General features: G+C 49.6%; 2 protein-coding genes across 5 annotated transcripts in view; one reads left to right on the forward strand and one right to left on the reverse strand.

Moving 5' to 3' along the window:
* Window positions 1-644: 644 nt before the first annotated feature.
* STMN3 (stathmin 3) lies at window positions 645-16940 on the reverse strand. The gene is made up of 5 exons (XM_032127078.1): window positions 16656-16940; window positions 6775-6870; window positions 6251-6426; window positions 5580-5771; window positions 645-5089 (listed from the first exon to the last, which is right to left on the reverse strand). The coding sequence occupies exons 1-5, from the start codon at window positions 16672-16674 to the stop codon at window positions 5030-5032; spliced, it is 543 nt and encodes a 180-aa protein (XP_031982969.1). The 5' UTR covers window positions 16675-16940; the 3' UTR covers window positions 645-5029.
* A 3930-nt stretch (window positions 16941-20870) lies between these two features.
* RTEL1 (regulator of telomere elongation helicase 1) overlaps window positions 20871-24118 on the forward strand; it is a 45682-nt gene continuing 42434 nt past the window's right edge. For all 4 annotated transcript variants that reach the window (XM_032127202.1, XM_032127205.1, XM_032127203.1 and 1 more), the window contains exons 1-4: window positions 20871-20917; window positions 21569-21685; window positions 23192-23390; window positions 23763-23856. In XM_032127202.1, the coding sequence (XP_031983093.1) occupies window positions 21584-21685; window positions 23192-23390; window positions 23763-23856 (395 nt within the window). In that variant the 5' untranslated portion in view covers window positions 20871-20917; window positions 21569-21583. The remainder of the gene's footprint in view (window positions 20918-21568; window positions 21686-23191; window positions 23391-23762; window positions 23857-24118) is intronic.

Consider the following 24118-nt stretch of genomic DNA (forward strand, 5'->3'; position numbering starts at 1 on the left):
GCAAAAGGCAAGTAGGGGATCCTTCCCCCAGCAGCGGGGAAAGCAGCCAGGCACCATCCCCCCACATGTCCCTGTGGATTACAAACTTTTCAGTTTGTTTTCAGTTGCAGCTGTAGGACATTTTTGTGTACCTGGCCCGGGGCTGGGACTTGGAGCATTGGCCGTGCAGGGTCTCATGGGCTGGGGTCCCTCCTCCCTGGGAATTACAGCCCTGCTCCCTCTCGCTCTGTCCAGCCCCAGCTGGATCCTTTCTCAGGAAAAGCTCATGAAGGAAGCGCTGGAGTTTTTAATAAAGAAGCTCATGTGTTTTGTAGAACTGCATTTGTTGTATTTGTAACTGCCTTATATCTTTTTTGATCTTCCTGTGTAAGGACTTTGCACACCCTCACTCCCAGCCACAGGGGGTGGCAGCAGGACCCTCATTCAAGCATTTATTACTTTGTCCCACTGAGAATGGTGATAAACTCTCAATTTCTGCCTCTTTTATGCTGTGTAAAAAAGCACACACTGAGCATTCAGAGTCTTAGTGTCTATTTTGTTAAATCTTTAGGTCAATTTTCTGTTTTATGCTGTTTATGAGTATTCTCACAATACAAAGAGAAGCCTTGGAACTAAAACAACGCATTTATGGAGAGGTGGACACATACGGTTTCATACCAACTTTATTTCTTTTTTTTTTCCTTTATTTTTTTTCATAATCACTTCTTTTGCACAACAACAACCTCAAGTTGACAATGAAATGCACGTGGCAGACCGAAGGGAACCAGACAAGGCTCTGTTAGGGATGGAAAGTCTTTCCATGACTCTGTGCCAGCTCCCCACCTCGCACAGGGGACGGTGACCCCAGCTGTGGCAGGAGGAGCACATCCTGCCCAGAGGACAGCCAGGGTGCTGAGCCCCGGGGTGACAGCTCAGCCCTGTGCCCACACAGTCATCTTCCAACCCTCTCCTGCAGCCATGGGCCAGGGTGTTCCTCCTGGGGCACACAGCTGCGTATCCCAACTCTGTACTTTGGTACTTTCCATTTCAGAGCACTTTAGAGACGTGGAGGCATCGGCTCTCCCGCGGTCCCCATGGGGAGGGAGCGTCTGTGTCCCCTTGTCAAAGGGTGTGGGAAACTGAGGCAGAGGAGATGCCAGAGCAAGGATGCCCAGCTGTCCCCTGCGTCCCTGCAGCCCGGGGACCAGGGAGCACCCACACGTAGGCGTGGGCCAGTGCGCCTCTGCTGCTTTACTTGAAGACAACTGACTACAAAGGTGGAGTTTATTGGTCTTACTATGTCATCTCGTCCCTAGCATGGGGAGTAAGAAATCTCTAGCACCGTAAACAGCCATTCCCTGACTCATTTCAAGTGGTATCAGAGTGTATGTGCATATATCATTTCCACGGATGTGTTTCTGTGCGCGTGTGCACAGCCGGGTGCACAGCCACTGCGAGGAGGACAGGAATGCCATGGGAGGGATATAATGAACCCCATGAGACAGGATTGCAGAGCCAGGGCCAGAGAGTCACGCTGGGCTAAGCTAAAGCAAGCAAGCTGAAGTTTACATTTGAAAGGGAGCAGCAATACTGACCTACCCCCGAGGTAGGATGCATGCAATCGTCAACTCCCACCGGCCCTGGAAGGTCAACTCAAAAACAACCCCACAACTGGGTTAGAGCAAGATTTTTTAATGACTCCAAAATAATAAGACAAGGCTCAGTCCAGAAGCAGTCAGAGGGGCCAGCATCCTTGGAAGTGCCTATTTACAGACAGAGCTGAGCTCTGCTGTACAGGATAATGCAGGCACAGAGCTGTAATTTGGGCTGTGAGGCCGGTTGTCCCAGCTTCCCACAGCTTCACCCATCGCCCGGCTGTTGGTGCCAGCTGGGAGCTCATTTAGCTTCAGCTCCTCAGTCTTGCCCGAATCTGAGGCTCTTCTCCAGAAGGGCTCTTGGAAGGCCTGTGCATGCACATAATGATGTCACCCTCCTGACTTTCCTCCCTCACACCACTGCCACACTCGAGGTCCAGGCAGGGACACCGTGGGTGCCCTGAGGATGCTCCCCCTACAAGGCACATTCCCATGTCCTTATGCTGCTGCAAAAATGGGGCTGAAAACTGTCAGTTCAGAACTCAATTCATAAACGCCTTCAGGAATCAGTGGAGACCTCAAGCCCCACCACAAGGAAGGTGACCCCAAGAACTGTGGGGTTTTGCATGCCGTGTCCACAACCACAGTACTTAGGAATGCTCCAGGAATGACACAGGCTGGGGCAGTAAGGATGTTAATGAGGATACTTAATTAGTCTCAATTGAGGCATGAAGTATGCAGCTGCACACAGCCAATAGCATGAAGGGATATGGAAAGGCATGGAATAACCATGATCCTGGCTCATGCCACATGCTGCAGGTTGGGCACAGTGCTGCATGAGCTCCTGGCCACGATGGGTTTGGAGCGGTGGGTGGACACTCCTCATCCAGCCAACACCACGCAGCCAAAGCAGTCACACATTTCCCTGATAGTGCCCCGTGGCACTGGACAAGCTCCTGAACATCCCTACTCCATCCATCTGCACCAGGCAAACATGGCTCTGCGACACGTAAAGCCTCCGGCCCCACAGGTGAGGCAGTTTCCTTGGCACAACGTGTCTCTGCAGCAGCTACCTGACATTACCAATGTGCACGTCCCTGCTCCTCTGGTGCAGGAGCTTATCCTGCAGTAACATATTTTCCAGCCATATCCACTGTCCCTCACTGCACCAACCTGAGGGAGAGGAGAAAAATTCGTTTCCCAGTGCTCACACCTGCACAAGGACCATCTGCCAGGCCATTCAGCACTTGCCATGGGAATTTTTGCCAGGAAAAGCTATTGCAAGAATAAGTCCCAACTTGAGACCCATCTGGGCTCCAGGGAGGGGGAGGAGAGGGGGGTGGGGCAGCACAAGGGACCGAGAGGGAAGATCCAGGCAGGAATTGAGCCTGGAGACTCAGGAGCTGTTTGGGAGGACGGCTCTGACCGGCACAACCTGTTACTGACCATCTCTCTTCCAGCACATGCTAAACCTGACAGATCCTGCAGCTTCTGCAGGGTTGCAGGGAACCACCTGGAACCTCCACACGGGGAGGTTTGGATCAACACTAATTATATGTGCTAGAATTGAAGCATCACCTCTACTCTTCCTCTCAGCCCTTCCTTCTCCTCCCAGCATGAGGAGCAGCCGTCCCCGCTCTCACCGCCCTGCCTGCAGGACTCGGCTGCCTCCAGCTCCCAATTCCGTCGTTTTCCAGCTACTCTCTGTCCAGCATCCCACTGGCACCCTGCCTTCGCCTGGCCCAGCCTCTGACTCCTTCTGAGCCCCCAGGAGAGAGTGAGAATGGCCATTTCTCTTATTTTCAACTCTTGCTCATGAGTACAACATTTCTGATAATAATAATCATAATAATCATAGTACTAAAAACAGTATTTACAACAAGCTCCAGGTCAGAATTACACACCAAGCAAACACTCAGCACCACAGAGAGTAGGACAGGGTTAATATCTCGCAGATACCTTCTCAGATCCCACCAACGCGGGACACAGACATTTGACGGTTTCAACCATTTCTTACACACAAACATTTCATTTAAAGTACTTTTTAAATTTTTTTTTTAAACTTTTTAAAATTTCTCGTCACTATATGGGTGAGGTGATGCTGACGGTGATGCCGCGCTCTACACAGATGCTTATCTAAGACAGCTGCTACTATTAACTGATCATTAGCTACTGTTAAGAAATTCAACCCTCAGTTTCCTTCTTTGCCCTAAATCTAATTTTCTTTTGTCACTGACAGCACAGGAGCTTTTTAACAGCCCTGTCCTCCCCGCAGCCCAGGAGGAGGGGTTTGGGAGTAAGGTAGCCCTTCCTTTTAGGAGCAGAGTCCCCTGACATCAAGCCATGGCCATGGAAGGATCCCTCCCACATCCAGCTGGGAATTCTGTGGAGATCAACAAAGAGCCCTGGGATTTGGTCTCCAGCAATCTGCCCTGTGATGGCCCCAAAGAGCCACATCCATCTCTGGAAAGAGGGAAGGATTATTCTGTTCACTAAAAGGCTGTTTCACAACCACGCCCCGTCTCTGTTGGATTTGCTTTCCTAACCGAGTGGAATCCTGTGTTGTGGGAGCACTGAGGAGCCCACAGAGGATGAGGGTCCTCTCCCAGGGCTCCCACGGAGCTGGGAATGCAATCACCACCTGTGGCTCTCCCGGGCAGAGTGGCCAAGACCTCAGTCCCCGCTCAGCCAGGGAGAGGGCAGCTCAGTGGCCAACCAGGGCATCAGGCAGTGCCCACTGTGACAGGGACTTGCTGTGATGTGGCACCTGGCACCAAGCTTTGGGTGGAGCCCCTCAGCTGCTTCCACACAGGCTCTCAAAAATCACCCAAAGATGAGGACTGTGGGTCACTGCCTGCCTGGGCTGGCTCTGGAGGCAGCCAAGAGATGGGGGATCTGCACACTGCGGCTCCTGAGCCATCCATCCTTCTCCTTCCTCTCTCCTACCACGGGCAAACAGGGGGCTGCTCCCTATTTTACTTCACACACAGAAATGATCACTTACTTCCCATTTTTCTGAAACTGATATTTGGCTCAGAGCAAACACCAAGAGGAGGAAAAGCCCCAGATAAGAAATCCGTATCTCTGTGACACTGCTGGTTGAATTTATTAATATCTTTGTTTGGATTTTTTTTTTACATGAGTTTAAGAAATATTTTTTTTTTAAAAAAGGACAAAACCTTCCAAAGAAGCTGTTTGATTGACTGGTCAACTGATTTGATTCTCTATTTGATGTGAACTAGTTGCTATTCTGCTTAGAGGTCCCTATGATCTGTGAATCCCCACAAGCACTGACGATTCGGGATGCAGAGAGAAGCGTGTAGCTGGGGACAAACACCGGGGAGGGGGAATGAAGGACCAAATGTCACATCTAGACAAACAAAATAAAATGTGTTGGTTGGTCGATTGGTTGGTTTGTTAATAGGAATCAGGTGCTAGATGTGTAGAAAAGCCCTTTATCCAGAGATCTCCTCCCGCTGTTCCTTGTTCCTGCGGACTTCGGCTGCGTGCAGTTCCTGCAAAGATGGGAGAGATGACACCAGGCTAACACACCCTGCTCTGTGATCAATATTTTCCTCCTGCACACAGGATTTGCATCAGGCATAAAAAAAGAGACCAGTTTCCCAGCCAACACACCCTGAGGGCAGGGGGTTACACCTGCAAGGAGTGAAGGATCATCTGTGGGAGCCTGGAGGAGATGGAACCTCCAGTGAACGCACTCCTGGCTCCTCTCTCTTGCAAAACCCTTCAGGCCACACAGCCCATGGTGGGCCTGATGCTGTGGCTTTGAACTTGCTCTTGTCAAGATTATCCAGGCTATGTTCTCTGCTGACCTTGAAGGCCATAACCCCCCTCCTCACGCTACTCTGGAGCAGAGCTGCTCCTCAGCAACCACCACCAAGAAAATGCCCTGTCCCTTGCACCCATCACACTGGGACCAGACCCCGTTTTTCCAGGAGGATCAGCACCCCCAGCCCCCAGCCCTGTCCCGGGGGTGGCACTTGCCTTCTCGCGGAGCCGCTCCCTCAAGGCAGCGAGATGTGCCTCACGGATCTCCCTGCTCAGCTCCATCTTGTAGTTGAGCTTCTCCTCGGCCAGGCGGCTGAAGTTGTTGTTCTCCTCCAGCGCCTTGTGCAGCACCTCCCGCTCGTGTTCCCTCTTCTCCGCCAGCTGCTTCAGCACCTGCGCCTCCTGGGTCTGCCGAGGGAGGGGGTGAGGCCACTGGAGAGGCTCTTCCAGACTTCATCTCCCCGGAGAGGCTTTCTGACTCTCTCCTCTGCTCAAACCACTCTGCCACCCCCTTCCGCCCCATAACATAATCTTCTTGCTTGGAAGATACTTTTGACACCTTTTTCCTGCTATCATAGAATCATTTAGGTTGGAAAAGCCCTCTGAGATCATTGAGTCCAACAGTTCCCCCAGCACTGGCCAGCCCACCATTAACCCATGTCCTCAAATGCCATATCTACACAATGATGATGGTGGAGTTGAATTCCCTGCCTAAATCAGGCTGCAGAACCTCGCTCCATGATTGCTATGTCTCACCTGACAATTTGCAGTGGAATTACAAGTGTCAGAACACTCTTCCCAGCTGTTTTAGATTACGCCTGCTGAGTTTTAGGGTTAGGTGCAATCAGTACCAGAAAAGTCACTCCTTTTACAGGACATCTCCTTACCTTCCTCCTCTCTTCTGCAGCCTCCAGCCTCCTCTGGAGCTCCTCCAGGGACAGATCCTTCTTCTTGGGAGGGGAGGAAAGGATTGGGCTCTCAGGAGATAAATCTGAAGGGGACTTCAGGATCACTTCGAAGCTCTGGCCTGATGCCCTCTTATCCAGCTGCTTCACCTCCATATCTTTGTGGGGGAAAAAACCCAGTGATTCTGTGAACCTTTGCCTCTCAGGAGAGTGTTCACCTCAGGTTATCAAGCTCCTCATATAGGAATTAAGATTTTCCCATGTCCTGACCTGGGTGATTATGTTTTATCTCCAGAATTTCTTGATTAGTGATCACCTTCATCCCCCCATGCAAATGCAATTAATTTAAAGTCATGGCATAATTACAGAAAGGTCACATTGCTGTTAATACCTTGTATGTCACCCCAGCATGAAGCAGAGAGACTCTGACTCTGGCAAGCTCCCATGTTGCCTACGGGAGAATAATCCAAACACTGTTGGAGCTCCTGTGGGAGCAGGTTACCTACCTCCATACTGGTAGATGGTGTTGGGATGGGGTTGGGTGTGGAAACAGGAGCAGATGAGGGAGAGCAGAGACAGCTCCTTCATTTTCTCCTTGTAGGCTGAAAAATATGAAACAGTAATGAGAGAGATTCAAATGGCAACAGCATCTCTTTTTTGTGGAGAAATTAAGCAAGTATCACATTTGCAGCTATCAGACTCTGTGGAGGCTTTTCCATGCTGCCAGGAAGTCCTGTTTGCAGCTACCAGACTCTATGGAGATGTTCCCATGCTGCCATAGCTTGCCAAAAGGTCCCCAAGGAGCGTCTGATCTGGAGCAGCCTAAATTAGCTGCCTGTGTGGCAAATGTCATGGGAACACACACAGTGGGGACTTAACACGTCTAGAGGTAAAGGTTTCTGTGCAAGATTTTCCCTCCAAAGGAGCTGGGATGCTGCAGCCTGTTTAGCTAAACATGTTGGGACAGCTACTCACACCCTTTCTCCACTGGAAGTGCAATTTCCAGTCTCTGAGATAAATGATGCCCACTGACACCTGGAAACCTTGCTCAAGCCCTGGTGAGTTGGGAATACTTCACAAGTCAGCATTTCTGAGGTGAGGGTGAAGAGGAAAGAGGAGATCAGCAATGTGGAGAAAAAAGGGGCATTTGAGTGATGAAACTGTTCAGGGGCTCGGCTACCAGAGGAAGAGCTGGACCCCAACTTCACAAGGAACCTCCTGTCCTGCAGCAGCAGATCAGGGGAGATGAGAGTGGATTCTGCCACCCCCTTAGCCCACACAGGCAGAGGTTGGTACGGTCTGTGACCACAGTAACAATTCTTCTGCAAAGGACAGGAAACACACAATCCTTTCGAGCTCTGCTGCTGTGAACCTTCCAGTTTGCTCATTGTTCCTGTGACTGGAGGATGCACCACAGCATCCTCGGTGATCACAAGTGCTGCTCCAACACAGATTGCAGCAATCTGCTTCTGGGGCAATCTTCACCTTCAATTTTTGGAGTTCAGCACATTTAAGACAGTGAACTGTTTGCACACTCTTGACAAAGAACCTCAGAACAGAAGGAGCTGAAGTCAGTGAGGTGCTCTGTCAGGCTGTCACATTCTTTATCACATCAGTGAAACCCTCACAGCATCACTCCTATGTGGCAGGTCAGCAGCTGGGGCTGCACAGTGGGTGCTGCTGCCTCCTGGGTCCTGTGAGGCTCTGTCCTGGGCTGGCTCCTTGGGGGACACCCAGGCTCGTGGGGACAGAGTCTTCATGGCTGCGTGTCCTGCCAGACCCGTCCTGAGCGTCCTTGTGCTGCCCTTCCTCCTGCCTCTGCCACAGGCACAGGCATCCTGCTGTCCTGCCCTGGCTCTGCCTCTGGATTTCCTACACATCCTGGTGCTTCTGGCCTTGGTTTGTCCCCTCTGTACTGAGCTCATTTTGTGCTCCAGCCAGAGGCAACTCTGCAACTCAGCTGCCAATGCCACCTTCAGAGCAAGACCCTCCCCTGGGCCAGGACAGGGAAATCCCCAGGACTCTGTGATCTGAAGAGGCATTAGACACAGAACAATTCTGAAAAAAGTAATATCCTGTGTACCACATGCTCTTAGGAACATCTTTCAGGTATTCTCCTTGCCTTCCCACAGCTCATTGAGTGGGAAAACCTACACCTCCTTCCTGCTTGCATTATTTTTCCTCCCAGATGCAGAACTTCACTCTAATTAACACCCTTCTATTGCTAAACCACCACCCCTGAAGCTCAGATCTTGAGTGAACACTTTTTTAGCTTGCTCCCCATTCTGATTTGAACCTCCTGCCCAGTCCTGCTGTTAAATGTAACCCAAATATAGAACAGTTTACACCAGCAATGGCATCTAGACATCTTTGATTCTGTTCTTAATGAAAAAAAACCTCTGGAGAGCCTCTGAGAGGCCCAAAGTCATGGCATGGAGCAGTAAGCTAATGCATCTCCTAATGTGCTGCCAAGAACCCTGAAGACGGTCCCTGGGAATAGATGAGAGACATTATCATTTATTATCATTTAGACATTATCGTTTAATACAAACAAACCAGTCAACAAGGTCGTTGCTCCACCATTATGTCTGGTCCTGGGTGAAACCAAGGCATGAGGCAGATGTGCCACACCCCTGACCCCGTCATTTAATTCAATTTAATTGTCTGACAGCACTTGTTACAGAGCACAGGGCTTTGTATTCCGTGACTTGAGCTTCAGTACTGGCGCTGTGTGCAGATGATTCCATGCTGCATTCCCTGCCTTTCAGGAGGTTTGCTGTGGGGATTTCACAGCTGGCCCCATTCCATCGGGATCTCCCCTGTCCTGCTTTCCCTCCTGCAGAGCAAGCTGACCGTCCCTCTCTGCCAATTAAAATGAAGATGAGGAAGAGGACAAAAGGCCCTGGGCTGCGGCAGGGCTGTGGTGAGCGCTGGAAGCGCTCTGCGTCCTTCCCCCGCCCCGGAGCCTGCAGCTGCACCCCGGCGCCAGCCGTCAGACGCAATTAGCGGCACACGGGGCCGGGCAGCGGGGCTGGAGCTGCCGCGGCCCCGGGGACCGGCGGGGGACGGTCCCGAAGGGCCCCGAGCGGCCCCCAGTGCCGGGCGGGAGCGGGGGCAGCAGCGGGAAGGGGGCAGCGGACCGAGCCCCCCCCCGGGACCCCGGGAGCTGCGGGGGCTCCGCTCCCCGCCCGGAGCTGTCCCTTCAGGACCGACACCTCCGCCGGACCCCGGCCGGCAGCTGTCCCTTCAGCACCGCCGCGGGGCCGGGCATGAAGAGGGGCAAGGATTGACTCCTGAGGGAATTATAGAATCATAGGAGCACAGAATCGTCACAGATTTGTTCGGCTCGGAAAAGCTCTCCATGATCATCAGGTCCAAGTGTTCCCCCAGCACAGCCAAGCCCACCACTAAAGCATGTCCCCAGGTGTCCATCTATATGGCTTTAAAATCCATCCAGGGATGGTGACTCCACCTGTTCCCTGGGCAGCCCGTGCCAGGCTTGACAGCCGTTTCAGTGAAAACATTTTCTTTAATGTCCAATCTAAACCTCCCCTGGTGCAACTTGAGCCACGTCCTCTTGTCCTGTCACTTGTTAATTGGGAGAAGAGGCTGAGCCCCGCCTGTCTCCACCCTCCTGTCAGGGAGTTGTAGAGAGTGAGAAGGTCCCCCCTGAACCTCCTTTACTCCAGGCTGAGCCCTCCCCAGCTCCCTCAGGTGCTCCTGGTGGTCCAGACCCTTCCCCAGCTCTGTTCCCTTCTCTGAACACACTCCAGCCCCCCAATGTCACTCATGTCCTGAGGAGCCCCTGATCCATGCCCTGAGAACTAAACTGATCCCTGAAATCCCCACACCTGTGCTCCAGAGCCACCAGCTACACCTGCAGGACACAGAAGCATCACAGTGATGGCCTTGTGCCCATGACACATTCCATGACAAATAATTGTTTTATCAGGCTAAGTCAAGAAAAAGCATCCTGTGAGGAGAGTTACATCCTCTGATTTGGTAACTAAAAGAAAGACCCATAACCTCTGGGTCGCTCTTTAGGAACCCGTGTCAGTGAAGAGCAAACCTGAGACCTCTCGAAGCAAGACTTTGTCTCAATCACAGCTGCGTAAAACTCAGGGGTAAAAGATTGCCAGCCTCAGGAGTAAAACTTGTTTCAGAACTATTTGCACTCCCATTTGCAATAGATTTAAGGTTTTGAGGATATATTTATGCCAGTGGACAAAACCCTTGAGCCAGGAAAAGACGAGTGGTTGGCCAGAATATGACATGGCCAAGGAGTTCCTGCCCAGAAAGGCTGGATCTAGTGTACAAATGTACATATTTTAAGAACAATTAGACAGGGAATGCTGAACTTTTTACTTGAGCATCTATTAGCATTTTTGCTTCTGTTAACTTCGTAAAAATAAACTCAGCTTGCACTGACCAAATATTTCATTTCTGTATAAATTAATCTGGCTCGGGTCCTCAGGGACTGGATACCAAAGCATTGCTTCAGTCTCAGAGGCGCAGCAAGAGCTCTGCCTCGTTGGTGGGCAGAGGATTAGAACAGGCTTCTCACTCAGGTATGAATTACTGACATTTTACTTCTCTTTTTTAGGCAAACACTGCAATAGAAGCATCAGCAGCAAATTCATTCACTCTGGTATGGTCTTCATCCCTGTGTCATAACATTTCACTGCTGTCCTATTAGAACTGGGGTGAAACATTGAAAATAACTGAGTTGTGTAAACCAAGAAGTGAATAAACTGTAAAAGACACAAAAAATGTATCAGTGTCCCAGCCTGTAAAGTGGAGTGAACTTGCATTTTGTTAGCTTTAGAGATCTCTGAGAAGTGATTAAGCTAAAATCCATAAAGGTGCAGTCAGTTCCTCAACATTTCTGAGCATTTATGCCCTGCAATCAGCACAGGCTGATTCTGGTTTGGTTGTATTCCACCCCACACCCCATGAGCCAATCAATCTTCATTAAAATTTTTCATCTAACTTTTCCATGTGTATTATTGTTATTATTATTATTATTATTACTGTTATTATTGTTATTACCTTTTTTTTTTTTTTTTTGCGATAGAACATACTGCCTGGGAAAAATCACTTTCTCCCTTTTTCAAAGAGAAGAAGGGAGATGCCCTGAGCCTTCACCAAGGCACCAGGAGGCTCAGGGTGGTCCCAGCTCTCTCCAGCGACTCCTTTCCTGTGCTCCCTCTAGTGCTGTAAGAAACATCCTGCATTTCCATATCCCCGCCGCTTTGCCTCAGTGCTGTGCACACCATCGATCCACGTAAAGTGTTTATCTCAAAGTCAGCCCCCGGAGACATTATCCAGCTGCTCCCCGAGTGCTTGTGGTGCCAGAGATGGAGGAACAGCTGGGAATGGTGTGGTGCAGGAGCAATGGGATTCATTTTCCTCCTCATGATGCGCCTGGATGGTGGGGCTTAACACCTATTATTCATTAAAAAGTTTTGTTCTCTGCTTCCTAAATACATTAAGCTAAACTGCAGCCAGGTTCTGAGGTGGTATTTAACGGCATCCAGAAAAACAGAGCGAGGCCATCTCGGCACAACACCAACACAGCATCAGTCACAGTGAACCAGAGGCAGAGCAAGGCTAATTTATGTGAAACTTAAATGGATGAGACTGGATGTGCTCTGTCTTATAGCAAGGTCAGAGGAAGGTTGTTACAAGAAAATAATTTGGTTTGTGAAGATAACTTTGGAGAAGTAAGAATTGCTTCCACAATGAGTATTAGCTCATGAAAAAATGGGAACAGGCCAATTATAAATGAAGCCAAAGCTTAAACAGAAGGTAGAGAAGCCAGAAAGACAGAGAACTGAGACCTCCAGCACAGATTGCAATGCCACACACGCAACAAAAGCAACCAGAGTCCTCAATAAGCCTGGAGAGTACAGCAGGTTTTAGATATTCTCCCCTTCTATGGCTCGTACCATAAAAATATTGGCCAGACCTTCAGTCTAGTGCACTTCCACCTACTTGCTCCCCAGCTTCTACAAACAGGTCAGTAGCAGATCTCACACAACCAGAAAACACTAGTGGGTTTTTTGTTTGGTTTTTGGTTGGCTGGTTGATTGGTTTTTTGGGAGGGTTTGGGGGTTTTTTGTCAGCTCCATAGCTGTACTCCACACTGATGGTATAGGGACACCCCAAGACTCCAGGCCCAGAAGTTACCATGGGCTCATGTGGAACCATCCATGAGAACAGGCAGATGTGAGGTTTGCTCTGCCTTCTGTCAGACATCTGCTGAGCTACTGCCCAGGAACAGTTTCCAATCACCCGGCTCCTTCCCCCCAGGTTTTATTGGCAGCTCATGAATGTCACAGCAACCCGTGCTGTGCACAGCCAATGCATCAGCAAGTCACTCGAACTGTAGCACTGGAACATGTGGGCTGCTCCCAGGAAAATAACCAGGGAAATCTCCTCTTGTATGGACTCAGCAAGAGAGAAGGGCCCAAGCTGTGCAGCAGCTGGGGGAGTTACCGTTGGGAAGGAGAGAAGCATGGCCTGGAGTTGCTTGATAAAGCAGAGGAAGGAACCAAATGGAAGCAGCTGACCCAGAGTGTGCATTTGGGGCAAACACAGGTTTGGACAGTCAGGTTTGGGTGAGACAAAGAGCTACAAAGGAGCTGGGGAGCTAGTGAGGTGGCAGTCCATGAGACAGTCAAAAACAGAGCCCAGTGCCGTGATGTGTCAGGTACAGATGTGCTCTGTGACCACAGTCAGTCATTTGGTCTCTTTGGATCTCAGTTTCCTTTCCATTAACTGAGGATTATTGTATTTGCCCATTAAACAGTGGTATTATTTGTATAAACAATTTAGAGGGGATAAGATTCTCTAGTAGGGCAATAACCTTGTAGAAGTACCTTGAAAGAATAAAAGGATTGTTCAGAAATGTGCTGAGCAGCTCTTCACCATTTGGGAGGTGCCAAAGTGCCACAGCACATGCACGTGGTCTTTGGTTGCTCTCTGGCTCTCTTGTATTTCTAAATCACAGCCCATTGGTTTAACTCCCCTCTGGAGAGGAGACTTTCATTTTTAAAACATAACTCACACCTGCAAGACTAAAGCCCATGTCAGTAAGACAACTGGGAGGGATTAGCCAGGCACGTTGTTTCCAGTTAATTTAGGGGTGTAGAAGTTTGAGTGAGCTTCAGGTCCCTCCAAGGATTGCCATGAAGAATCCTCAGCCCCATTCAACCCCCTTCTGCCCACACTGCTGTCACAATGGGCTTATCTGCAGCCTTCTGGTTGCCACATCAGATTGCTAAATCTCAGCTTTTACTCAGCAGAAGGAGAATGTGTTCATCTGCTAAACCAGATCTGAACCAACAATGACAGATTCCAAGAAAGGGCTCTTTTGAGATATCTGAAGCATTTTCCCAGAGTCTACGTGGTGCCATTAAACAAGACATTATTTATATTTTAGAAAGAACAAGTATTTTCCAGTTATTTAGATCCCTTGTTTGGAGACACTGGTGAAAAAAAATATACATCTATATAAACGCCTACAATAATACAATAGGCTCTTTTGGCATGTAAAAGTGAATTCCTAATAAAAGAACCATGATTTTTGAAGGCCACATAGATCTCTTCAACAGTCAAAGAAAAAGACAATAGTGATTTCTTGAGAACACAGAGAGATGGAGAGCTTGGTAGAAGGGACTCTGACTCTCCAGCCTGGGCAGTAGAAATGTCAGGACAGGGCAACACCATATGGTGTCCCCCAATACCACCCAGAAATGGGATCAGGGGATAACCCAGAGCTATATGAAGTCCCTCAACTATCACATTTCATGGCAGGACGGCAAAACCTTGGGATCTACCAAGGCCCATTTACCATGCCCAGTCATGAGGCCAGGAATGACAACCTGGTGTTTCCTCTTGACTCCACCTTCTCAGACACGCCAGCGTCGGAGAAAGCCGGGGGGGATGTCACCTTCCGCATCATTTCATAATCTGAGGTCTCTTTATTCAGCCCAGATGCTACAAATGGTGGGGGAGCTCCGTAGCCCTGCAGAGCCCAGCCAGACCCCCGGGCTGCGGTGCACAAAAGCACAAAGCCTTGTGCAGATGCTGCGGGGAGGAGGTGCGAGGGCTCTGCCCCTGCAAGGGCTGCCCGGCAGCAGGGCCGGCACCGCAGCTGAGCCGGCACTGAGCATGTGCCGCCCATCCCGCGGCTCCTGCACCGACAGCAGCCCCCGGGGCCGGGAGAAAACGCCTGAGGTGACAGGGAGAAAAGACGGAGGGCAGCCAGGCTCGGGGGAACAAGCCCTGTTTCTTTTCATCCCAAGGATTTGGTTGTTTGTTTAAACAAACCAAGCAAATCTTCCCAAGGGGGATAAGCCCCCGGGCATCAGCCGCAGACGACTGCAGCTGCCCTCCCCTCAGCACGGATCGGCTTTTGCTGAGGATAAAGAAGGAAATAATGAAGAAAGCCAACAAGACTCATTCCTTGATTGAAGGATTCCTTATTCTTTTTCTCCTGCCTTTCCAGGCCACTCTCCATTGCTGCTGTACGTGCTACAGGCGATGGGGAGATGGGGAGCTGCTCCTGCAAAGGCAGCTGGGCGAGGCTCAGCCCCGATCCTCCCTTGGCACGCAGCGCCCTATTCTCTTCCCTCCTGCCACAGCACTGCTTTCCATGACTTCCTACTCCTTGAAATCGCTTCTCTGCTTGATCTGAGTCACAAGGAAGCCCCATTTCAAGCTTCTTCATGATCTTAAGTCTCTTTGACAGTGAAACTGCATCTTTGGGAGGATGAAATACGCTGTGGGCATGCAGTGGGTTGGGAGGGTGAGAATGCACCAGGCGGAAATCGCATGTTCTGCCTACATGTGTTTCATCCACCACCTCGTCCATCTCAAGTTCGATGCAACCTTGGTTTAGAGGGCTGGTAAGTCTGAGCCTTTCCTCCCACCCCCACTCTGCAAACGAGGTCCAATCCTGCTCGGTGGGGAAGGCAGGAGGTGGGTGGCACCTCTCAAGAGTGCACTGCTGCAGACGTTCATTGAGGCAGGGATACTCACAGGAATATACACAATAGCTGGAGGTTTTCTATCGCAAACACATTTTTACAATGCTGCTTTTTATCTTTAATTGCATGCAAAGCACAGTCAGGATCAGCTGCGCCCTTACACTCCCCCCACCCCCCACACACACCCCTCCATCTCTCTGTCCTTCTTCCCCCTGCCTCTACTGATCTTTTAAAAGGAGTAAGGAATAGAAAATGCACAGCAGGAAACCTCGGCAAAGGGCGGTGAAAGAAGCAAGAAGTGTTGCCTGGTCTCCTGCGGGCTGGTTCCCTGCCTGGGGGGCACAAAGCACTGCCTGCTCTTCCTTTTTGTCTGTCGCTCCTGCTCAGCCCTCAAGGATCTCGCTTCCCCCTCCCAAGCCCCTCTTTGTGGGATGCAGAATTCAGAGCCATTCCAAGAAAAAACTTGGTTTTCTAAAAGAAAAAAAAAACCTCTAAACCCACCCACTGTTCATTGTACCATTTCAAGCTTTTCTTCTCCTTGACCCATGCTCCCAGTTTCAGCCACTTGAATCCCTTCTTCCCAGTCAAAGAGGGCAAGACAGGTCTTTAGGAAGCTGGACCGAAGCAGCACAGCATCCTCGGGCTGCCATCCTGAAGCCAAACCCCACCAGGCTCTCGGGCAGCCGCGCTGCGATTGCCGGCACTGCTGCAGGAGGGAGGAAGGGCTTCCCTTGCAGCATCTCATTTCACCCAACGCCATCAGAGGACCGCTCCCCTGTAGCATCTTCTAACCAAGAAATGTGAGCTGTGCAAGAAATCTGGGACTGGGAAGCCCTGAGAATACACAAAACCCCATCCAGGTTCTTCTGGTTGGCTTTGGGGGATTTTCTAGGGCATTACTGGCTCTTGCCCATGTCTTCCTCTCCATTACCCATTTAAGCAATACATGATCTTCACAAAACAAAATGTAATTTCTGAATTCCTTACATCCAGCTGCACAGCATGCAATTATTTTCTTAGGGAAAGAAAGAAAAAAAGCTCTACGATGTTACAAAAATAACATTTAATTGGCACGTAGCAGCATCTTCTAATGGCACAATGAAATGGCAGCAATACTTTAAATTGGCAAGTTTATCACACGTGTATTCATATTAAAATAAAAAGCCCACCTGCTATCTTGCATCAGAGGGGTGTGTGTATGGGGGAGGAAGGGGAACAATGCTGCCATACCAACTGCCTCCTCAGCACAGAACTCCCCCGAAACCCACGGGAAAAAAACCCCCACAAACAAACCAACCCAAACCTTCAGAATAATGATTTTCAAAAAAATATATATAACCTGATGGTTTTAGAAGTGCATTGATGTCAAGCCCCCGAGAAGCCGGCAGTCCTACCTGAGACGGTGCTGGCCATGCTGCGGCGGGAGCGGAGCGGTGCTGCAGGAGCAGGAAGGAGCGCAGGAGGTGCGGAGGTGCTGCAATGCTGCGGGGAGGGAGGACTGACTCAGCTGGAGGGGGCTGCAGCCATCCGCGGCGGGGAGAGGCTGGAGCGCCCAGAGAAAGGCGAGGGGTGGAAAGAAAAAGAAGGGTCACTAGTTCGGAATATTAATGAGCGTATCAGGCCTCCTTTCCTGGGTGGCTTTGACGGCAGATCCCTCCCAGGCAAGCCTGCCTGCCAGGAACACAGCCCCACGGTGGGGGGGGGGCGAGACACACCCAGCCGGGCGCTGGCAAAAGAGGATTTTTTCCTCCTCTTCCTCCCTTTCTTGTCTGCTCGAGATGGGCTAAACTGCTTTTTCCCTTGCTGACAGTAGAGTTAAGCAAAATAATTGATTTTGTTGTTTTTTTTTTTTTAACCATCCATTCCAAGGCAGCCTCACCTGCAGGGCCGGCTCAGGGGTCTGGCTTGACTGGGCTGAGGTATAAAACCCAAACCCCAAACCTTGCAGCAGCTTTACGCAAAAAGCAAAGGGAGGAGAGATCCCAGATAGGTTTTTAGGCATGGGATTAGGGGTTTTTTTTACACCAACACTGAGGCACTAAAGGACCTGCAGTTTGGGGAGGAAACTGCCGTAAAAGTAGTGGAGAAAGAGCAGAATGAAGCCTTTTGATTTCAGTAAGAATTCTCTGGGTTTCTCCCCCACCCCAGGCATCAGGACCTCTTTTCTTATAATTTTCTGTCTGTTTTCTATAATTTTTATCATTTCCATTTGTGGCTATTGTGAGGGGCCAGTGCTTCTGTGCTTTTAGAGCATCACACACACGCTTGGGAGCAAGGAATCCTCCCAAACCCACACATCTCCCAGCATGCTGCAATGCAGACACTCCCAAACAAATTCCAGCTGCTGCAGGGAACTACAGGTTGTTGGAATACCTGCCAGTGCTCTGGCATGCTCAGGGGCAGAAGCCACAGGCACTGCCTACTAAATTCAGTTAGAATGACAGAGATTTTTCTTTTTTTCCCCCCATCTCCCAGTGTCCTATTCTAACACTGTCATGTAAGAAAAGAAAAATAGAGAAAATGTCTAATTCAGAATAAAATTAACACTCTCCACACATTTTCAATGTGTGCTTGCAACAGGAGCTTCTTTATGACCTTTAACTGCTCCCTGTTCTGTCCACGCCTTGTTTTGTAGTTCCAACTCTCCCTACTTTCTCCTTGGATTGAATCTCCAGGACTTGACAAGTTATCTTGTGTGTGTTTCAAAAGCATCTTTGCCATGATCAAAGGAAGGCAGCCATCCCAGGCACCTGACTGCTGGAATAATTTCCCCCTTCTGTTCAGGATGAACTCTGGCTTTGATATTCCCAGCAGTCCCAAGAGGGGCTGGCTACCTCTTGCAACATTCTGGATTTTTTTGCATCAATCCAGTACATATTTTATTCCTTTTATTGAGGAAAGGGTGTGGAATGCTTTCAAGGTGTCGTGGCCATGTGTCCCACTGGAATACGCTGTGTGAGAAATGCGGAGAAAATGATTTGGAGGGTCAAGGTGGAAACCTATTTTGTTACTCCCCAACAGTAAATGTACTGAAAGGCTCTGGACTATCAGGATTCAAAGAAATCAAATAATTTGGGGGGCAAAAAGAGTTTTAGACTCAGAAAGATAACAAATGGCAACTTAACCCTACTCAGTGTGAAAGGGGAAAAATAACCTTCAGGACAACCACATAGATGGCCCTTGAGGCTCTTTTGTCCCAATCATGAAGATTCCTGCTCCTCTGGCAGCATCTGGATCTCATCTCAGAAGAGAGATCCTGCCTGAGCAGCCTCTGAGCAAATATGGCCATTATTCACTTTGCACTTCTGCACAGCACCAGTGTTCGCTTGCTGGGGTCCCTGGTGTGGTTCAGCCATGTTCCCACAGCGGCTAAGGATCATCTTTCCCAAGGTTTTTATTTTGTACATTGGGGTTTTTTTCTTGAAAATGAAAAATAGTTTATCCAAGATCTTAAAACCCAGTAATGAGCGAGAAGTGGAGACAGGCTGGTTCCTCCTGACAGGGCTAGTGGGGACAGGCTGGTGAGCAGCTGTCACACAACTCTCTGTGCTGCCCTGACAGAGTCTTGAAATCTCTCCTCCCTCTCCAAACTCCTGCTTTATAAGAATTCAGGGTTTATCCTAGGGAGACAAACACCAAGACAACAATCCAGTGTGAGACCAACACCTTTATTTATTGCATTTTTATCCCGACAGATGCTGCAGCTTCACAAAAGCTCCACAATTCTTTTGCAACCTTAACAAGGAATACATTTTTCTCTTTAAACTTACAACCCATTTCCTCTGCTCTGTTTTTAGAAGGACAGCAGTGCTGGAGGCAGCCTGCAGTGCTGGTCAGGTGAGGTCACTGGTGCAGAGGAGCAGCCTCCAGGAGCTGCGGAGCGGCCGGTGCTGACTCATGTTTGCTGCTGGACACGGGCACCTGCTGACTCACACCCCACTCCTGCCTTGGGCTGGTCACCTCCCAGCAGGTGACACTGCTTCTATAAGCAGCACTGAAATAAGGCAAAATAATCTCCTCTGATAGACTATTGATATTGTTCTTCGATGTAGGAAAGAGGTATTTAGAGGAAATAATAACAACACAGTATCCCATGTATTTATGAGGAGTTTTAAACCTTTATTCTCCCCTGAAGTTATCCCACACTCTCATTTCACAATCTTTACAAACTAATTTCTTTTGCAGCTTAATTGTGCATGACTGATACCACATTAAAGAGTTCACAGTCAGAAACATGAGCAAAACCAGCTGTTAAATGTTGTGTGGAGCACATGAAGATCCACAGGAATAGCTCTGTGTTCTCCAGCCCATTTCCTACAATTAAAGACAGTTTATGATCCAGGGAAGTTCAGCTCAAGGAATTTAAAGGCTGGCAACCAAAAGAGCAACACCCATGAGCTCCCCTGACCCAAAACCACGACACAGAAGGTACCACATGTTTGGGAAGACAACAGATCACACAATGTTCAACTTACATAGTTTCAAGTCTGTTCCTTTTAACCCCAGAACTGTTCCACACACAAATAAGCTGTGCAGCTGGCCAGGAATAAAGCATTTTAAAATTACAATAAAAGAAGCCACATCCTGTTCTACATCTACGCAGTGGCAGCATGAGATACAGCAATAAACCACAGAGATGAGTACAAAATTATTTTCTTCCCACCTTGTCTCTCATATAGCTGCATAAAACACAGTTGTACAAAATTTGGGGATCCAGGTAATCCATACCTGTGCATTTATTAAAACCAGATTCTTACAAAACTGGGTAATCCATCAATCCAGAGCAGTTCACCACAATCACACGGCCGGAGCACCTGGAATGCCGACAAAGCCGTTCCTGATGTGCCTGGATACACTGTCAGGGGGCTGAAGGGTGGGAGCACCGTGCTAGGGAAAAGCCGGGAACAAAGGAGCGGCACATCCACCCCTAACAAAAGAGACCCGTCAGAATTCATTACTGTTCCTACGGCAGGAGCTGCGAGGCTCAACATAAAAGCCACAGAACCCTCCCACCTCAAACGCCGAGGGTTTCACAAAGAATCCTGCCGTGTTCTGTCCTCTCCGGCGTGCAGCACCGCCCAAGGGTGGCAGACCCCAGCACAAAGCCCAGCAGGGCCCTGGAGACAAACTCTGGCCAAGGGCATCGCTTATCACACGCTCCCGAGCCGTTCAAAAGGGGAGAAACGCCAGTCAGGGGTGGCCCTGGCGCGGGGGACTCCGACAGGTCTAGGAGGCTTTGGATATGCAGCTTTTAGCGAGCGAACAGCCGATATTCTGCCTCTTCGGCGCCGAACCTCGGCCTCCGCCCCGGGAAACGCGGCTGCGGAACCGTCCGGCTGAACCACCCAGGGCCTGTCTGGGGAGCGGAACCCGCTTCCCCCAGACCCGGCAGGGCTCAAACCCCACCGGGCTTGCGTCGCTCCTTCCCGGGCCCCTCATGAGACGGCACCAACCCCCAGTCCCGCTCGCTCCCCGACACTCCGGCCTGGGCTCCACCAAGATCCCCACCGGCTCAGGCCCGCCATGGCCGCCGCCTCCCCGGCCCGTTACCCGGGCAACGGCGCGGTTCTCGCGAGAGCACGCGCCGGAAGTGGCGTACAGAACGCGGGGGTGTCACGTGACAGGGGCGCGGGGGTTCCGAACGGAGGAGCGGGGGGTGCGGAGCTCCGGGAGCGCGGGAATGCGGGGGCACGGGAGCGCGGGAATGCGGGGGCACGGGAGGGCAGGGACACGGGGACGCGGGAGCACGGGAGCACTGGGGTACAGCAGTATGGGGACGCGGGACCTGGGAACCCTGGAGCACAGGGATCTGCAGGAACACGGGTCGGAGTGGGCGGTGCGTTCCGGGATTCCGGTAATGGGACCGGGTCCCAAGTGCCCGTGAGTCTCCTGCAGAGCCGCTGGTATCGGCCCGTCCCGGAGCGGTGTGACCTAAGTGCTTCTTCCCGTTCCTGATGGAGCCGACAAGAAAGATGGAGGGAACCACTTTGCAAGGGCCTGGAGTGGCAGACCAGGGGGGGATGGCTTCAGCCTGACAGAGGGCAGGGTTAGATGCGATGTTGGGAAGAAATTCTTCTATGAGGGTGGTGACAGCACAGGGACAGGTTGCCCAGAGAAGCTGTGGCTGTCCCATCCCTGGAAGTGTTCAAGGCCGGGTTGGGTGGGGTTTGGAGCAACCTGGGATAGTGGAAGGTGTCCCTGCCCATGGCAGGGGTTGAATGAGATGAACTTTTAGGTCTCTTTCAGCCCCATCTTGGCATGTTATCACCATGACAGCAGGGTCATCATGGTCTTCACTTCCTTGCAGGCACCTCAGGGAACCATGCCCAGGATTACTCTGAACGGGATCACGGTGGATTTCCCCTTCCAGCCTTACCCATGCCAGGAAGCCTACATGGCCAAGGTGCTGGAATGCCTGCAGAAGGTGCGTGACTGCTGCCTCCTCAGGGGTGATTGTGTTCATTTTCCAACTGTGTGTCCTTTCTAACTGTACAAAATGATTTCTCTAAGAAGAGGTTGTCACGATTCAGATTTTCTTTAAGCACTTTGTATGCTGCCTTTCCAAATCTTTTCTGGCCTTTTACATGTGTTTTTATTTTACTCTGTGGTTATTAAAATCCTGGCTGGCAGGTGACAGTCAGTAGAAATACAGACGGGATGTTCCTGCCTAAACTGAGAAAAGAAAGAAAGGCTGAGAAAGCAGTGCTGGTATTCATGCAATCTGTCCTTGGCTCTCTGGGGTTCCACAGAGTTACAGAATCATGAATTGTTAGAACTGGGAGGGATCTTAAAGCTCATCTTGTTCCAACCCCCTGCCATGAACAGGGACACCTTCCACTATCCCAGGTTGCTCCAAGGCCTGTCCAACTTGGCCTTGAACACTTCCAGGGATGGGGCAGCCACAGCTGCTCTGGACAACCTGTGCCAGGGCCTCACCACCCTCAAAGGGAAGAATTTCTTTCTAATCTCCAATATAAGCCTACTCTCTGTCAGTAGGAATCCATTCTTCCTTGTGCAGTTACTACAGGCCCTTGTAAAAAGTCCCTCTCCGTGTTTCTTGTAGGCTCCCTTCAGGTACTGGAAGGCCCCAGTTAGGTCACCCTGAAGCCTTCTGTTCTCCAGGTTGAACCATCCCAATTCTCTCAGCCTTTCCTCATAGGAGGGATTTGGTCTTTTCTTGTTGATATTTGGACTATTTGTATAATTTTCCATTTGCTCTGGGAGAGGATAATTTTACTGAATGAATGTCAAAATAATGAAATGTTTTTTCACAGTAGTTATCTTTTTTTTCTGGGCACATCTTTGTGGTCCCTGTTCTCCTGAGGGACCAAACAATCTTATTGTGGAAACTTTGGCTTTCCACCTGGCTCTACATTCCTCTGTATCACAGTACCTGCTTGGTGCCTCCTCTCATTGAACTCAAAGTGTCGTGAGCTTGTTATCTATATAAATTCCCTTTATACACTTGAGCTCAGCTGCTGCTTTTTTCCAATTTGTAGCATTGTCACACATTTTAAAATTGTAACAAATTGTAGGACAAGGTGTTATAAGTGCTGGCAAAGTTTGCCCAAACTGACATGGGATATAAGCTTAATCCTAAAGGAAACCAGCACTCTGTTACCTGGGAGTTGTTTTTCAGTAACTTCTCGTATTTTCATGTATTTTTTGCTGAAGTGTGACACACTCCAATTGCTCTAAGAGTGGAGAACTGAATTCCTGTGCTAAATAAATGTGATGGCTGGCTCTGGGTTTTTGATTGAGCCTCATTAAGTTGATTAGAGGGTCCTACAGGTTGACAAGATCCCGTGTGTGGGTGTTCCTTGGTGGGGCTGCCAGCTGGTGTTTGCTCCTTGGCAGAGGACGTGCAGTACTGCACCAAGACCTGTCCTACTGAACCCCCAAATCACTCTTTTATTTCTCTCCAATAAAGAAGGTAAATGGCATTTTGGAGAGCCCCACGGGCACAGGAAAGACCCTCTGCCTGCTGTGTTCCACCCTGGCCTGGCGGGAGCACTTCAAGGACACCATCTCAGCCCGGAAAATTGCCCAGCGCATGAATGGGGTGGAGCTCTTTCCTGACAGACCTGTGTCCTCCTGGGGCACTGCTGCCACAGATGGAGATGTCCCAAGTGAGTACCACCATCTCTGCACTCCAGGATGTTAATCAACACTTGCTTTTATTTATCTTTTACAATAAATATGCACTGATAAAGCGACGGAGCTGTTGGTGAGGAGATGAAGCACAGTTTCACCGTTTTATAGATTTTCAAGGTGTTTTATGTAGTTTGAATTTTTCTTGGAGCTCATTTAGTTCTTCAGCTTCTTAGAAACTCATTTAGCTCATTTTTTGTGTGTGAGTAGTTAGATGACAGAATTTCCTGTTGTCTCTACAAGGCAAACTGTTACCATAGTACCAGCTGGGGAAGGAGGCTAAGAATATCCCTGGTTCTCCTTTCTATGCTTATAATGTCTTTCTGCTTTTTTCCTGTTCTATTTGGCAGCTTATTACACTGACATTCCAAAAATAATTTATGCCTCCAGGACTCACTCCCAGCTTACACAGGTCATTAATGAGCTAAAGAACACAGTGTACAGGTGAGTATGATTTGGGGTGGTGTCCTTATTCAAAGGAAAGATAGAAAAACCCCTCTGGTGTAGTTATTGTGTGAACTTCTGTGGATGAATGCATGAAAGATGATATCCAGAGAAATGCAGTTTCTTTAATATGCATATTTAGAACCTGGTTTTCTTTGTTGATGGGTTTGGTTTATTTTAATACTTCACAGCTTCTCTCCTTCAGTCATAGAATTTTCTGAATTTAGTCTGGTTTTGGTTTTTTACTTGACACATTAATTTA

Source organism: Corvus moneduloides, chromosome 17 (genome assembly GCF_009650955.1).
Source record: "Corvus moneduloides isolate bCorMon1 chromosome 17, bCorMon1.pri, whole genome shotgun sequence".
Taxonomy (NCBI): domain Eukaryota; kingdom Metazoa; phylum Chordata; class Aves; order Passeriformes; family Corvidae; genus Corvus; species Corvus moneduloides.

Bases quoted from the DNA above. Each gene is read 5' to 3' on its own strand.
- STMN3 (XM_032127078.1), bottom strand. The intron at 6,427-6,774 runs GTAGGTAACCTG...TCCCCCACAAAG, and splicing joins CACCATCTACCAGTATGGAG to ATATGGAGGTGAAGCAGCTG. The intron at 5,090-5,579 runs GCAAGTGCCACC...CCATCTTTGCAG, and splicing joins GGGAGCGGCTCCGCGAGAAG to GAACTGCACGCAGCCGAAGT.